This window comes from Eptatretus burgeri, chromosome 9, assembly GCF_056783735.1.
Source record: "Eptatretus burgeri isolate ZD-2024b chromosome 9, Ebu_testis_v1, whole genome shotgun sequence".
Classification (NCBI taxonomy): Eukaryota; Metazoa; Chordata; class Myxini; order Myxiniformes; family Myxinidae; genus Eptatretus; species Eptatretus burgeri.
The window spans coordinates 40,004,800-40,020,960 of record NC_140969.1 but is presented as its reverse complement, the minus strand read 5'-3'; the positions used below and the strand labels follow the sequence as shown (position 1 = coordinate 40,020,960).

General features: G+C 44.8%; 3 protein-coding genes across 4 annotated transcripts in view; 2 read left to right on the top strand and 1 right to left on the bottom strand.

Annotated features, from left to right (window-relative positions):
• The window catches only part of IMPACT (impact RWD domain protein), a 32,064-nt gene extending 20,786 nt beyond the window's left edge, over window positions 1–11,278 (top strand). For both annotated transcript variants that reach the window (XM_085894878.1, XM_085894877.1), the window contains exons 9-11: window positions 2,752–2,842; window positions 2,942–3,076; window positions 10,617–11,278. In XM_085894878.1, the coding sequence (XP_085751004.1) occupies window positions 2,752–2,842; window positions 2,942–3,076; window positions 10,617–10,679 (289 nt within the window). In that variant the 3' untranslated portion in view covers window positions 10,680–11,278. The remainder of the gene's footprint in view (window positions 1–2,751; window positions 2,843–2,941; window positions 3,077–10,616) is intronic.
• A 2,994-nt stretch (window positions 11,279–14,272) lies between these two features.
• TERB1 (telomere repeat binding bouquet formation protein 1) overlaps window positions 14,273–16,161 on the bottom strand; it is a 107,552-nt gene continuing 105,663 nt past the window's right edge. Inside the window, exon 17 of the transcript XR_015061593.1 lies at window positions 14,273–14,402. The gene's annotated coding sequence lies outside the window, so the exon portion shown is untranslated. The remainder of the gene's footprint in view (window positions 14,403–16,161) is intronic.
• Window positions 14,707–16,161, top strand: part of LOC147019959 (protein GVQW3-like) — a 2,596-nt gene continuing 1,141 nt past the window's right edge. Inside the window, exon 1 of the mRNA XM_085894875.1 lies at window positions 14,707–15,651. Within this exon, the coding sequence (XP_085751001.1) occupies window positions 15,643–15,651 (9 nt within the window). The 5' untranslated portion in view covers window positions 14,707–15,642. The remainder of the gene's footprint in view (window positions 15,652–16,161) is intronic.

Sequence of the window (16,161 nt, the reverse complement as noted above, 5' to 3'; positions counted from 1 at the left end):
GCTCGGAGGGTGCCGTCACTGTCTGAGACGGTTATATTGCCCTGTTATATACTCGGTTTTATCTTTGGATGAAATGTTTATCTCACATTTTGTCTTTTCAACCTAACCAGCTGCAAGCAGTTGGCTCATTTCATTACAGGAATGGTGAAACAAAGTAGAGATAAGAGCACGTAATGGTTCACTCCCTAGTCCTTCCTGCTCTCAGTGTTTCTTTGAATTACTCTAGGTCAATCATAATCATTTTTCTGCATACACTGTTCTAATTGTCCTTTTGACACAAACAGCCAGCCAAGAGTATAGTCTGATTAATCACCAAGCCTGCAAAAACATATAATGACTTCTAAAAGCAAAGCTAATAGAAAAAGGTGCGATTCCCGACATACATATACATACATATATATATATATATATATATATATATATATATATACATATACATATATATATATATATATATATATATATATATATATATATATATATATATATATATATATATATATATATATATATATATATATATATATATATGTATGAGCCTGGTGTTGGCGCAGTGGTTAGGGCAGCAGCTTGGAATCCAAAAGGTCCTGAGTTCAAGCCCCGTTGAGCCACTGAATTAATACACCAGGGGGTTGACTCAGCCTGTCATCCTTCCGAGGTCGGCGAAATGAGTACCAGTATACTGGGCCGGTGTATACCCCGGTTAAAATAGGTGTACCATATCCCTGTGTCGTAAGATACGACCAGGGTTGCGTCAGGAAGGGCATCTGGTGTAAAACATGTGCCAAATCACGATGCGGATCATACAGATGATCCGCTGTGGTGACCCCGAAAGGGAGCAGCCGAAAGAAGAAGATATATATATATATACACATATATATATATATATATATATATATATATATACATATATATATATATATATATACATATATATACATATATATATATATACATATATATATATATATATACATACATATATATATATATATATACATATATATATATATATATACATATATATATATATATATATATATATATATATATATATATATATATATATATATATATATATATATATATATATATATATATACATATATATATATATATATATATATATATATATATATATATATATATATATATATATATATATATATATATATATATATATATATATATATATATATATATATATATATATATATATATATATATATATATATATATATATATATATATATATATATACACATATATATATATATATATATATATATATATATATATATATATATATATATATATATATATATATATACACATATATATATATATATATATATATATATATATATATATATATATATATATATATATATATATATATATATATATATATATATATATATATATATATATATATATATACACACACGAGGTGTGTTCAAAAAGTATCCAACCTTAATTTTTCGTGCATAAACAAATGAAGCTAGGGAGGCGTGGTTTGGTGCAAGTATGGAGGCGATCCTAATTGGTATGCGTGAATATTTTCCCGTCTGCTGCAGAAGCTGTCAGTCGCCGACAGACCGCCGATGAGTGAGGAAGTGTAAGTGAGCGCCGTCGGATTTTCGTTTTTGACAAAATGACAGATCACTGTGGTCTCATCGCCAGTGATCACTGTGTTGAAGAAGTTGGGATCGCTGTTCACAGTCTCCAGCATGTCCTGTGTGATCTCCAAACGGAGTTGCTTCTGCTTGATCGTTAGCAGCTTTGGCACGAACTTCACTGAGATTCTCCTGAAGCCCAAATCCTCAGTCACAATGGAATGAACGGATCCAATGCTGACGCCCGCCTCGTATGCAAGTTCTCTGATTGTGATTCGACGATCCTGCATTAGCAGGGTCCTCACTTGGTCAATGACGATCTCATTTCAGGATGTTGAGGGCCTACCAGAACGTGCTTCACTTTCCACTGATGTGCGACCATCTTTGAAGCGGTTGTACCACTCTTTTATCTGTGTTGTGCCCATTGCTTCGTTCCCGAAGCCCTGTTGAATCTTGCGGATCGTTTCCACTTGGGAATCGCCAAGCTTTACACAAAATTTGATGCAGTAGCGTTGTTCAAGTTTTTCCGTCATTTTGTCAAAAACGAAACTCCGACGGCGCTCACTTACACTTCCTCACTCATCGGCGGTCTGTCGGCGACTGACAGCTTCTGCAGGCGGGAAAATATTCACGCATATGAATTAGGATCGCCTCCATACTTGCACCAAACCACGCCTCCCTAGCTTCATTTGTTTACGCACGAAAAATTAAGGTTTGATACTTTTTGAACACACCTCGTGTGTATATATATATATATATATATATATATATATATATATATATATATATATATATATATATATATATATATATATATACACACACATATATATGTAGTGTGTGTGTGTGTTATTGGAATTGTGGTGTTATATTGGCTTATTTGGAGTGATGTGAAAATGATACTTGACTGTGATGTGGATAGGTGTGATAAAGTTTCTCCATAAGCCTTTTAGATGCTTTTTCCGCTTTATTTTTTTTCCCAATTAACGTTGGCACGTTTACATGTACATTTCGTCCGTGCAACCTGGAACATGGGATTGAATTATTTTGAACGTGCAAGTGAAGCTTTTTACTGAAAATGACGCTTGAGTACTACTGCGAGAGCAAGGCAACTTGGTTATGTGTTTGTTTGCAGAATATGGAGTGCGGAGCGCAAGGTATTCCTGCAAGACTGCGATGATGATGGGGAAGCAGCTGCAGGTGGTAGATTGCTTCACTTGTTGCAGGTCAGCGGATAATTAGTCCTCCTTTAATCCATCAAATCCCACTTTCTTCCTTTACAACCTTTCCGTCATTGAACAAATCCATGTGATGTGCTCCCTCAGGTTCTAGATGCAAGGGATGTTGTTGTAGTGGTGTCCCGTTGGTTTGGAGGTATCTTGCTCGGCCCAGACCGGTTTAAGCACATTAACAACTGTGCACGCAATCTGCTTTTGGTGCAGGGTTACCTATCATCTTCTGTAAGTGACGCTGCCATTCATCCTGACTACCTGCCCCTCTCTTCACTATTCTATATGAAAATTACTTTGCCACAATCACTTCATATTCGCATAACAGAATAGTTTTGATCCTTAGGCCTAAGTCACATTTGCCACGGCGGCCGTGGGGTCTCCAAAATCTATGGCCACTAGCAATTATACGGCGGCCGCAGTATTTCCACGGTCACACAATGTTGCAGTCATATATGTTTTTATTTTTCGGGTAGCCGCACGGCGTATTTATAAATTGTGGAGAACGAAAACGTGGGGGTGCCATACGGTCTTTGATTTGATGTCGCACAGTGACCTTAGGGCGTTCCTGCGGCGGCCATAGAATTTTCAAGGCAGACGAAAGGTGCTCGCAAGGCAACCGCAGGGGGGCCCTAAGGCGAACGTGCGGCCTAACATATGGTAACGAGTGCGTTCTTTTTTATTTTTTTTTTACCAGTTTTTTTTGTTTCGGCTTGTCGAATTGCTGCGGCGAACGTAGAAATGAAAAAAATTGTAACTCCGCGTTATAATTTCATGGCGACCTTACGACCTCTAAAATATAGCCAAACGGCGTAGGGCCACCCTGAGGCCACCGCAGAAACTCTGCAGCCACCATATGTTTCTGTCAATTCAGAGGGCGTACGGCCGCCGTATCCTCGCCGTAGAGCAAATGTGGCTTAGGCCTTAGGACCAGAGACAAACAAGCAGCCAGCGGTACAAACCGTTTTGGCAGCAAAGTTCCAAGTACTTGTGCAAGGGTGGTTCCAATCTCACATACATGGTTTGTAAAAGGCAGATTAAAGTAATGCATGTAGATTAATAATTGCTGAGGGAATTTATCACTTAGTGTTGTAACCAATACCCATAATCACATGTTTCCTGCATAAGACATGTGCTGAAAATAACGATGGTGGCAAATGAGATGAAGAGTGTGGAACAGCAAATAATTGTGAAATTTTTGTCAATACAAACATCAAGCTTGATAGACAAGGTTATATACATGCTATTATAATCAAAAAATTTCAACCACGCATGTCGTAAAAGTGGCATTCAATATGGGGCTTTCAAAATGATGCAACCTTCTCTAAAATGTTCGGTGCACATGTGCAGAAACCCCAAGGAACTGCCGTGTTCGGGGCAAAATAAAGTATTTTAATGTGTCGAGATAAAGGTCGTTACTTGAAATGGCTCACAAATCACAAAGCTTCGAAAAGAGGTCGAAAATCCTTGGAAAAGTAGTTGAGAGAAAAGGCTGTGCCTCTGCACAATGAAAGACTTAGAGAATTTTCTCAGCTGCCCGTATTGCAAAACTGCTGACCATGTGGGTTGGCGCAAAGCCGGAGTGGATGGCCTTGTGCTACACAAGCCCCTGACAGATCGCTACCAGTAAATGGACTGTGTATCTGGATTCGGTGTTTCTATACACTGATGGGAAGGACATATGGAGCTTGGGATATATGTTATTGCCTGCTGCACCAGGTAAGTTTAAATTGATGATATTTACTATTAATCATATTTGGGAGGTGGGATCTCTGGCAGCTGAGAGTGCTGTTATAAATATATTTTGTTTGGTTCTGGGGCCACAAGAGAAATGATACGAGATTTTTGCATCTTTTGCTAAAAGGAGAAGTGTCCATGTATATGTTCTGACTATTTTTAAAATGTGTGCGTGTGCGTGTACATATATATATATATATATATATATATATATATATATACATACATATATATATATATATATATACATACATATATATATATATATATATACATACATATATATATATATATATATATATATATATATATATATATATATATATATGACAAGTACTCCCCCGATCTCCATTGGACATAGAGTCCGACACCAAAGCGTCACCTCCAATCCGGAGGCCTCAACATGTTAAACATGAAAAAGAACCGCCTATCCAGGTTTCAGGCTTATTGCCCTCATCAGGACAGCATACCGATAAATATCTAACCAATGATGACCACATTTGTCATTTAAACCGCATAATCTGGAAATATATGTACATATGTATGCATACATATTGTTACAAATTCTGGTCCGCCCGGCGTGCGATCGGCCACGTACTCGAATCGCGACCGCGTCGCCCACCGGAACGGATAATTCAGTCGTGAGCCTCCCGGAACAACGCTGGGAGCTAGTCACCGGTGGGTCTTTCGACCTCACCATAATCGTGCCAATTGGCCACCCGCGCAGGATAGGGTTGTTCGCCAAATTCGACCTGCCTCAGTACCTGCGTGAGTAGTTAACCGGGCAATCGTACCTCGCCGCAGGCCAGCCTAGGACACGAACCGCTGAAGCGGTCCGTTCCGTGCTTCAGTGATAACCGAGCATTGTTATCGCCGACCCCGACGGATGTAATTCTATTTACTAGGTGCTTACACCCTTCTACCAATTCCTTCCGTGATGCAAGATGGCACTTTCAAACAAGGGAAAAGGACGCAACGAAACGGGGAACAGTTCAACAAGCACGTTTATTACACACTCAGACAAGGCACGTATTTATAGCCATACAGTGACTCATGCACGTATATACAGTGATACAGTGAAAGCAAGCAATTGAAGAGTTACAACCGAATAAATGGGCTTTTATTCACACACAGTTACTAAGTCAAGTCTACTTTTCAAGACTGCGCCACCACATGCACTTATACAAAAGCAAAGAAATGCCACCCTCAAAGACAAGGGTGGCAGACAGGTCCATGGACCAAATGTACGTGGAGCCTGGATGAGCGGCCAGGTCCACGAGACCGGAGGGTCTGACCCGCGCCCTCGTGGCGCGATGGCGGGCAAGCCGCAATGTCAGCGAAGCCGCGCCTGACTTCGTGGCCCTGGCGTGGCCGGTGAGTTCTCTCCGGCGTTTTCCGCGCAGGCTCGCGTTACACAGCCGGCACCACGGTTGGAGAGGGGAACGGACGGGGTTACCAGCGCTTTCTCAGCGCAGATGCTTGGTATGGGGGGGGGGATTGTTGATGCCCAGTATGGGGAGGGTTGTTGATGCCTGGTATGGGGAGGGTTGTTGATGCCCGGTAGGGGGAGGGGGATTGTTGAGGCTCTCTGAGCACGTCAACGCTCTCCTGGCGAGACGGGGGTTACCGGCACTCTCTCAGCGCAAAGCTCTGTATGGGAGAGGGGAATTGCTGACGCTCCCTTCCGTGAGCACTCTGGACCGCACTGGCTCCAGCAAAACTCCTCCTGGCTGTGGCCTCCACGATGCCCCTTTCCCGTCGGTGGTCCCCACAGCCCTCTGGCTTGCCCCTGAGCCCTTCTCCGCGTCCCTGCTCCATTTACCACTCTCGCTCTTCTCGCCTCTCACTTCTGACAAGAACTTCATCCTGTTCGTCCTTCCTCTCCATCGACCGGCCCCCGTCTGCCCCCGTCTGCCGTGAGTTCCGTTGTGCTCGCCCTTATATAGGCCGGGGGAGTGGAAGAATCCGACCCCTGACCTTTGACCTCCAACCTCTGGAAAGCGTACCTGGTGGAAATCATCGGGGCCTCGTCCTGTCAGCGTGACCCCTGACCCCAGCAAAGCCGACGTGGTAGGAATCACCAAAGCCTCACCCTGTCAGCTCAGCTTCATCTCGCCGAGCTGATGGTGGTGTTTAGCCCCGAAGCTTTGCCTCGACCGCGCGGTTTCAATCCGGCCGAGCCGATGTGTGTGTCTGTGTGAGTCACCGAGGCTTTTGCCTCTCGGCGCGGCTTCGTCGTCGACGGAGCGGACGTAGTAGAAATCACCAAACGGCCCTTAGACAGCGCGATTTCGGCGTTGACGGAGCGGACGTGGTAGAAATCACCAAACGGCCCTTAGACAGCGCGACTTCGGCATTGACGGAGCGGACATGGTAGAAATCACCAAACGGCCCTTAGCCAACGCGACTTCGGCGTTGACTCTGAGACGAAGCCGATGCCATGTTTGTGGGGTAGCGTTGTTGATGGTAGTGGAGGGAGAAAGGCGAAGGTGGTGGGGGTTTGCCGTGGTGGTTTGGGAATGGTGTTGGTGGTCGCGATTTGGTTGTTGGCGGGCGTCATTTGAGAATGGGCGAGGGGATGTTTGCGGGGTGGGGTTGTGGAGGTTTGGTTGTTGGGGGATGATTGGTCCAAAATAATGATGGAGAAAAGAAAAACGGCTATGTCAAAGGATCGCAGCCCTGTGAACACTGAAATTCCATCTAAGCAATGGTGGGGAAATCTAACTACACATATACTTATCGTCATAACTGATCTGAGGTCCTTTCTGGTGTAGCGCAAATTCTGGTGTTACAGCCGTAACACTATATATTTATATATATATATATATATATATATATATATATATATATATATATATATATATATATATATATATTGTTGGGGGTTGGGTGAGAGGGCCACTGGGGGGTGTGGGGGGAGCTATCTCGGCTCCCACCAGACTCCCTTGAATTGTAGGCCGTCGCACACGGATAATTCCATGACGTGCGGAGGGCTAACTGACTGTGAACGCCAAGAACTCAACCGCGTGACCTAGGGTCCTCCCGTCTATGGGTTAACTGGGTTCCCTCATTAATTACATGATTTAATTACCGGGGAACACGCCCTCGGTATGCCTTGTCTGAACCGGATCACTTTACCGGACCGGATGCAACCGAGCGACACTGCCAATGACTTACTGGCTAAGAGGAACGGATCATTGGGAGTAAAGTCCCGCTAAGCTAGGATTCGGACCATGCTGGATCAATGAAAGAACAGACAAAAATGAGCTGGTAACATTTCTAATAATAATTTATTTACAAGCAGGTGAGGAAAGTTATGCAGTTCAGTGAATAGTTTTATTGGTGTTTGTATGCAAGGATAGAAAGAAGCGTGAGGTGCGACAATAATACAAGCAACTTCCAAAAGCAGACACAGAGCAGACTTAACCCGAAATAATAATAATCTTCTGCAATCTTAACTTACGAGGACAGGTGCCAGGACACACACACACACACACACACACACACACACACACACACACACACACACACACACACACACACACACACACACACACGCACACACACACGCACACACACACACGCACACACACACCGATGACGAGTTAATGAAGATAAAAAGGAGAGGAGATGAGGCTAACGATCTCTGAATACCTTGTACAATTTCCCGATCGGGCCACCAATATGTTTTGGGGGGATGCTCCGCTGGGCAATACCTCCCTGACAGCTGTTGCGCCGTTTCTTGCTTCGTGGCACTTCGTGCAGCTAGCGTCGGTCCAGAAAATGAGACACGACCGTCGGCGTGAAGGGACGGACTTTGGTCGAGAAGGCGGAGTCGAGAGCGAGTGGGCCGATTGGTAGACGGGACCAGGTGGGTGGGTGGAGTCAACGACGTGTGGGCAGAGAAATGGAGGCGGAGTCGCAGGCGATGATGGGTGGGTGAAGAAGGCGGAGTCAAGAGCGAGTGGGTGGAGAAGGCGGAGTCGAGGTCCATCGCGTGAGAGAGAAAAAGGACGGCTTCACGATCCATCTTTTATAAACCACGCGGTGTGGGGCGGGGGGGGGGGCACCCTGAAGCGATACGTCGTCACCCGAATTGGGTGCTCTGGTTGGCCCCGGTCCCCGCGCGGCCCGGCCGCGATGGCCGGAAGCGGCTCCACTCCACTTCCAGCAAGATGACCCCAAGCTGTGGAATCGTCCCGCTCCGACCCTTCATGATATGAATCGCCCTATCCCGAACTCCACGACATGAATTTCCTTGCACAAACTCCCAGGCCGTGTCCCGATGACCGGCCGAGGGTGGCCTCGGCCCCGCATGCCCGCCCGGGCACCCCTGGATAGTGCTGGTCAATTTGCCTACTCTGTGATGCACCACGCGGCCCTTGCTGTACATCACGCCCCTGCCTGGTCGCGGCTTCGCCGGCCGGAGAGGCGAGGAGACGTCCGCCGTCCGTGGAGAACACCCGCGGCCGCCAGAGAGGACCGACGGTAAGGTGTTAAGGTAAACCCATGCACAGACGAGAACAAGATGTGTGCCATTCGTGCCCTGCTCTGTACGATGATAAGGTGTCACGAGCTAAGCACAAGTCCGCCTGCTGTCAAGCATGTCCCATACAGTGCACATGGATCTGGCATTAAGCACGTGGCCAGCGCACGCGTTCGCCCGATTTTGCTATCGCGTACGCGGGACCAACCACGATCTGTGGTCAGGAATTGAGGGGAATGATCGGATATAATAATTAGATGGAGAAATGGAGGGAAAAGAAGATGCCGATATATTTAAATCCATAAATTGGTTGGAGAGAACGTGCCACCAGTATCTTGCACCCTTTTGTCCTGTACAACGTGGCATGGTTGTTGTTTTTCTGTTATCGGCCTCTGACAACGTAGTTATTGGCACCAAGCTGCCAGCCACATTCTCGCTGAAATTGGGTCATTTGCTTCTGTGTTGTGAAAAACAACATCCGTGCAGCCTCTTTAAGAGATATTCGTTCGTATGCCTTTTCAATGCAACCAGCAATCTCATCCAAGATCATCGGAAGCTCGAGCTGATCATCTCGAGCTGCCGAGCATACTCTATGACTTGCTGCATAAGTTAGGTTGAGGGATCGCTTGTGGACAGGAGCTCTGCGCTGTGCCGATCGGGTGTCCGAGCGCAGTGCCTGCTGGCCTATGCGAGGACTCGCATTCGGATTTACCTCAGGAATAAGCAAAAAAGAAGAGTATAAATGAAGTTAGTGGTGTAAGCAAACCTAGCTATGAGATCTCTGCAACGCATGTCCCATTTGACCCACTAGACAAGAGGGAAGGGACTAACTACATGTATATTCATGGGATAACTGTCTGGGGACCACTGTGTGATGGTTGCGATTGCTTTGGAGGGATGCGGTTCCTAGAACCGCAAGTGTGTGTGTGTGTGTGTGTGTGTGTGTGTGTGTGTGTGTGTGTGTGTGTGTGTGTGTGTGTGTGTGTGTGTGTGTGTGTGTGTGTGTGTGTGTGTGTGTGTGTGTGTGTGTGTGTGTGTGTGTGTGTGTGTGTGTGTGTGTGTGTGTGTGTGTGTGTGTGTGTGTGTGTGTGTGTGTGTGTGTGTGTGTGTGTGTGTGTGTGTATATATATATGTGTATAATAAATTTTGTTATATCCGAGCTTGTATTAACAGGAAATGGTACAAACCCGGCACCTCTCATCCACGGATATTTCTCATATTCCATATTTCTGTGAGTCCTATTTGCATTGAGGAACACAACAATTATGTTTCACCATTATGTAAATGACACTTTTGTATAAATGCTGAAAAATATGTTGAAAAGACATTTTGCGCTAGAAACAGGCCCGATGAGCAGAACCGAATCGGTGCACACACAGCGCTTACGCAAAAAGCCTCATTTAGCATACATAAGTCGTCGTTTTGAGAGTCCCGTATTTGTCCCATCTAACATTTCATTATCCGTAATGGTATATAATTATGAGATCATTTTGAAATGGTGGAATTGAGATGTAAATAAATAAATGCATGCCATTGTACTCTTTTCAGACGAAGGGTGTGACGGATTTCACGAAGGCAAGGAAAGCGAAGGGTAAGAAAACAAAGCACTAAACAATGCTTCAAACAAGGCACAAGCACGAATCCTGGAGTAGTCTCTTTTATGCAGAGACCGTTATTCGTGACTTGCATCCTCTTGGTGAAACGGTTCACTTTGGTTGCCATGTTGTACATAGTGTACAATCCAGACCGCCAGCCAGCTGATTTTTTTTTTAAGGCTTCAAACTATGCTGAATGAATGTCAAAAATACAGCATTTGAATTTTGATCAACAGAGACTCTGGAACAGGCTTGTAAATATGGTGCATCCTTAGTGATGCCTCTGCATAAGCAACAAGAAACAATGTTTGTCTTTTAACAGGTTGCAATTCAAATACTCAGCGAAAACATCAGTCCTTGTTTCATGTTCATCCAGTGAAGCTGTTCACACATAGCAATGAATGATACAGAAGATTAACTGTAAAATGAAAATGTCATGACGTGTGTTCTTGCCAAAATAAATTGTTTCCAATAAAATCCGAGCGAAAATTTGGGCATGGCCTGAAAGTTTTTGCAACACATGTAAACCAAAAACATTTGACCCAATTGCAATTTTCCATTTTTTGTGAACAAATAAATAAATTTCCATTTAACTGGAATGTGACATCGTTACAAGGTTTTAGATTTACAGTGCTTATTCTTATTCTTTTTTCGTATGCAGCACAAGGCCACTGAGCTGCATCATTGGCAAGGTGGCATGGCATCTGCCCCTGAAAGGTTAGGGCAGAAATTTGTAATTTGTTCAGGGTTTTGGCAATAGCTCGCCTACTCTTCGCAAAGGACACTGTGGGATCTTTAATATCCACCAACGAATGTTGGCAGATGGGACACCAGTTTAACATCCATCCAAGAGACAGCACGCACACACACACACACATACACACACACACACACACACACACACACACACACACACACACACACACACACACACACACACACACACATTGATGAATAATCCTGCCTGTGAAACACCAGCTTAGAACTGGGTCCAAGGCAGAGTTCATATCAGGGAGAGTAGACCACTACAAGAGACCAATCGTGAAATATGATGGCTGCTTGCAATCCCTGCCAATTTGCCTGAGTGAGCTGCCATACTCTGCAGCACTGAGGCTGTTTCAAACTCAGGTCGGAATTCAAACCCAAGCTTGACAGATCAGAGGTGAGTGTGTTTACCTCTCGGCTATCCTGTCAACCCTAGATTTGAGTGATGCTATATCTAGATATTTACAATGATCGAGCAATCCAATAATGCGACATCCAATGGTCACCTTACAGTGAGACATTTATGACACAACAAAATTATACCTCATTCTCTCCAATATCAGTAGAGCATGAGAACGGTGCAGCATTTAAGCAAACAAGGGCATTAATTTAGAGTGACAGGGAATGGAAAGGTTTTCCATAATGCGTACAGAATATATTAACACATTTCAATAAAATGTTGAAAAGTAGAATGAACAGCACCAATCCAACAAATATAACCACACAAAAATATAAAGGTAGACTAAGGTTGACGTGTGTGTGTGTGTGTGAATATTTAATAAAGTGGAATAAATTCCTGTGTGGGGCTAGTGTGAAAAAATTCTGTCTCAACCCAAGACTCAAACCCAAGGACATCACTTATGAGGTGACAGCCCACTGAGCTATTGAGTCTTTGGATATCCTCAGAATGTGCCTGATTTTTTTATATATACTGTGTATATATAAAAAATAAAAATGCATATATTGTTACAGCCACGGGTGCCGAGACACCAGTTTGTTACTCAGGGGGTTTAATCCCCATTTCTCCTCGGAAGAGCCGGACCTGGGGCCACCGCTCACAATTAACTTTGTGGTACGGTGGGTTGCTTTAGCTCCACGAACGCCACCCAGTTAACCACGAGATCCAGTGTTCGCCATCTAATTATGCCGTTTAACTTGAGGTCACGTGGTTACCTGAACGGGGAGCGTGCCCTCGGCAAAGCACCAATCTTGGCTTGATTAATTTTAATTAGGGCGGCCGAGCATTTAACCGCTGGTGCGTGCCGACTATTATTGGTCAGGTCTGTGGTTATTACCTCCTTGTCTATCTGGGTTTGGACAAAGCTGGATCAATGGAAGGAAAGGACAAGCACGGACAGGTTGAAACGTCAACGAATAATTTATCAATAAGAAAATAAATAAATAAAAATAACTTTATTTACGTGAGGTAAAAATAAATAAATTCCAAATCAATCAAAATGATCGCAAGCAAATAAATAATTAATCAGGCAAAATCAATCAGAGTGATAGGAAAAGAGACAAAGAGCAGATGCTTATCGGGGATTGACTTAGTTAACAACTAAACACAGACAAGGGTACCCAGCAGATCATTCAGGGGGAGGGGGAAGAAACCGTCTCACTCAGCAAAGAGAAGTCGTCCGTCAAACAAGAACGTCCTGAAATGTGTGAGCGTACCTTGTCCGTTGCCAGCACCTAGCCTTGCCGTGCACCCACTCACAAACAGACTTGAACGCCAGTTGACATCACCCCCAAAAAACAGGTACGCCAAGAGCAGCCGTGTGACTGGAACCGCCGAAGCAGCCGTCTAACTGGAACCGACGAAGCAACCATCTGACTGGAACCGCCGAAGCGGTCGTCTGACTGGAACCGATGAAGCGGCCGTCTGACTGGAACCGACGAAGCGGCCGGCTGACTGGAACCGACGAAGCGGCCGTCTGACTGGAACCGAAGCGGCCGTCTGACTGGAACCGACGAAGCGGCCGTCTGACTGGAACCGACGAAGCGGCCGTCTGACTGGAACCGAAGAAGCGGCCGTCTGACTGGAACCGACGAAGCGGCCGTCTGACTGGAACCGACGAAGCGGCCGTCTGACTGGAACCGACGAAGCGGCCGTCTGACTGGAACCGACGAAGCGGCCGTCTGACTGGAACCGACGAAGCGGCCGTCTGACTGGAACCGACGAAGCGGCCGTCTGACTGGAACCGACGAAGCGGCCGTCTGACTGGAACCGACGAAGCGGCCGTCTGACTGGAGCCGACGAAGAGGCCGTCTGACTGGAGCCGACGAAGCGGCCGTCTGACTGGAGCCGACGATGCGGCCGTCTGACTGGAGCCGACGAAGCGGTCGTCTGACTGGAGCCGACGAAGCGGCCGTCTGACTGGAGCCGACGAAGCGGCCGTCTGACTGGAGCCGACGAAGCGGCCGCCTGACTGGAGCCGACGAAGCGGCCGTCTGACTGGCAATGATGACCAACCCGTGTGCGTGCGCACGCCGCACACCACCGTCTGGAACGGACGAACTTACGCCACTGACTGACAAACTGACTTGTTGTCGACTGACCCATGCCTCACTCGTCGACTGACCCGCGCGTGCTCGCCACTTGCCAAGAACGGACCCCTCCCTCTTTTTGTAGGCGGCCTGTATCACCCCCACAGACTCCCCACAAGTCCACCCCGCCCCACTTGCGCAACGTTTCCATGACAATCCGCACATCCCGTGGTTATTCCTCGCTTACGAGGCCATGTCTGTGGTGCAGGACGAACGGCAAAAAGCAACCATTTGTCAGAAATACCGAGCACAAACGTGAAGCGCTCATAAAACGTCAACAACAATTATTACCTCACTGTTCAGCCTGATATGAACAGCAGCCAGCCAGCGTCCACAGGGCTGTGGAACGGGGCGTCGAACGTCGATGGAAAAAGGCGGGTCTCGGCGTCCGTGAAAGAAGCGGGAATCGCGCGTGCATGAAAGGTGTCTGTTGTAAAGAGAAAAAGCTTCGCATTACAGAGGGAATCTATTCTTTACCCTTCTCAACGCATCACATTTAGAATCCCACCAGACATGGGGATGGGTCTATCCTGGACATGCATTTAAGGAAATAACTATCTGAGGACCTGGATGTTGGTATGCATTCGTTGGATCGGATTCTGAAGTCCGTTACATGTATATATATATATTACATATATATACATGTATATATATATATATATATATATATATATATATATATATATACATGTATATATATATATATATATATATATATATATATATATATATATATATATATATATATATATATTAGGAACCCCGCTATTCACGGATTTGCTACTCGTGGACCCATGTATTCATTGGTCATAAAGTGTGACCTGCTTTGCCATTCGCGCTTTGCGTATTCGTTTTTTTTTTTTTTTCCTCCACATTCTGGAACAGTCTCCTACATCCACCTGGAAAATTGGAAATCAGCCCACATCACAGCATTATATAAAAAAGAAAAACAGAGGGGCAATACCCCTTGGTGCTCAACTGGTAGCGGTTGGATAAGATAACCAGGGAACCACTGGTAGGCGTGGATGACCCACAAAATATGTAACGGAGAAGAAAGTAAATACCTATTAATATTTTTTTTAATGCTGTGAACAAACTTTGGGACATCATAGGTGTTAAAGGTTTCATCCATCCATCCATTGGGACCATACTCTGTGCAGAGCGTTGGTGCTGCCTTAGCAGTCTCCTGGGCTATTGGAAACAATCCTGGACGGGTCGCCACTCCGACACCGGATACCAGCATGCTGGCACTCATTTTTGTCAACCTCAGAAGGATGACAGGTAGAGTCAACCCCACCTGGTACTAATTCCACAGCCGAGTGGCTTAAAGGTTGGGGTCAAGATTCAGCAAAATTGTGTGTATAGTTTCGGAGAAGAAAGCAAATACATATTTTGGGGGGGGGCAACCCCTCATCAGAATTGCTTTTGTAGTTTCTAAGAAGAAAGCAAATACCTATTTTGGGGGGAAACCCCCTCAGGGCCCATTGGTTTTTTTGTTGTTGTTGTTGTTGTTGTTAATGCCATGAACAAACTTTGGTACATCCACAGTTGGTGATGAATGTTGTGGAAAAGTTTCATCGAAATCGTAGTTTCAGAGAAGAAGTTGCAAGTATTTGTGGACGGACTGAAGGACGGATGACGCAACATGCCATAAGATCCCCGGAACTATGTTCCAGGTGAGGTCTTTCTTTATTATTTATGTATTGACTGCTTTTGACATTTGCACCTGGTACATGCTTGGGAGCCTCATTGGTCTGCATTGCTTTCTGTGCTGTCGCTGATGATTTGCCAATAAGCGATGAAACTGGTCCGGCAGCAGAGGGGCTGTGTAGCATTGGGATTCTCACGTGTGTACTCTAAGTAAATGTTTTTATAGCTGTGGAAGAACTATAGGAAGGGTTTGAAACAGCAAAGCACTTACCTTGTTTAATCCTTCTAGTTGGTTTTCGCAGCAGTTTCAGATAGAGAAGCCTGGGAGGTGTCAGTTTATATATAAATACGAGGTCCGTCTAAAAAGTAACGGGACTGAGCCTGCTGTGTGCTCCACTTACACAACTTGAATGAACGGGTTGCATTAATCTTTCGCAACATTCCAGAAATATATATATATATATATATATATATATATATATATATATATATATATATATATATATATATATATATATATATATATATATATATAT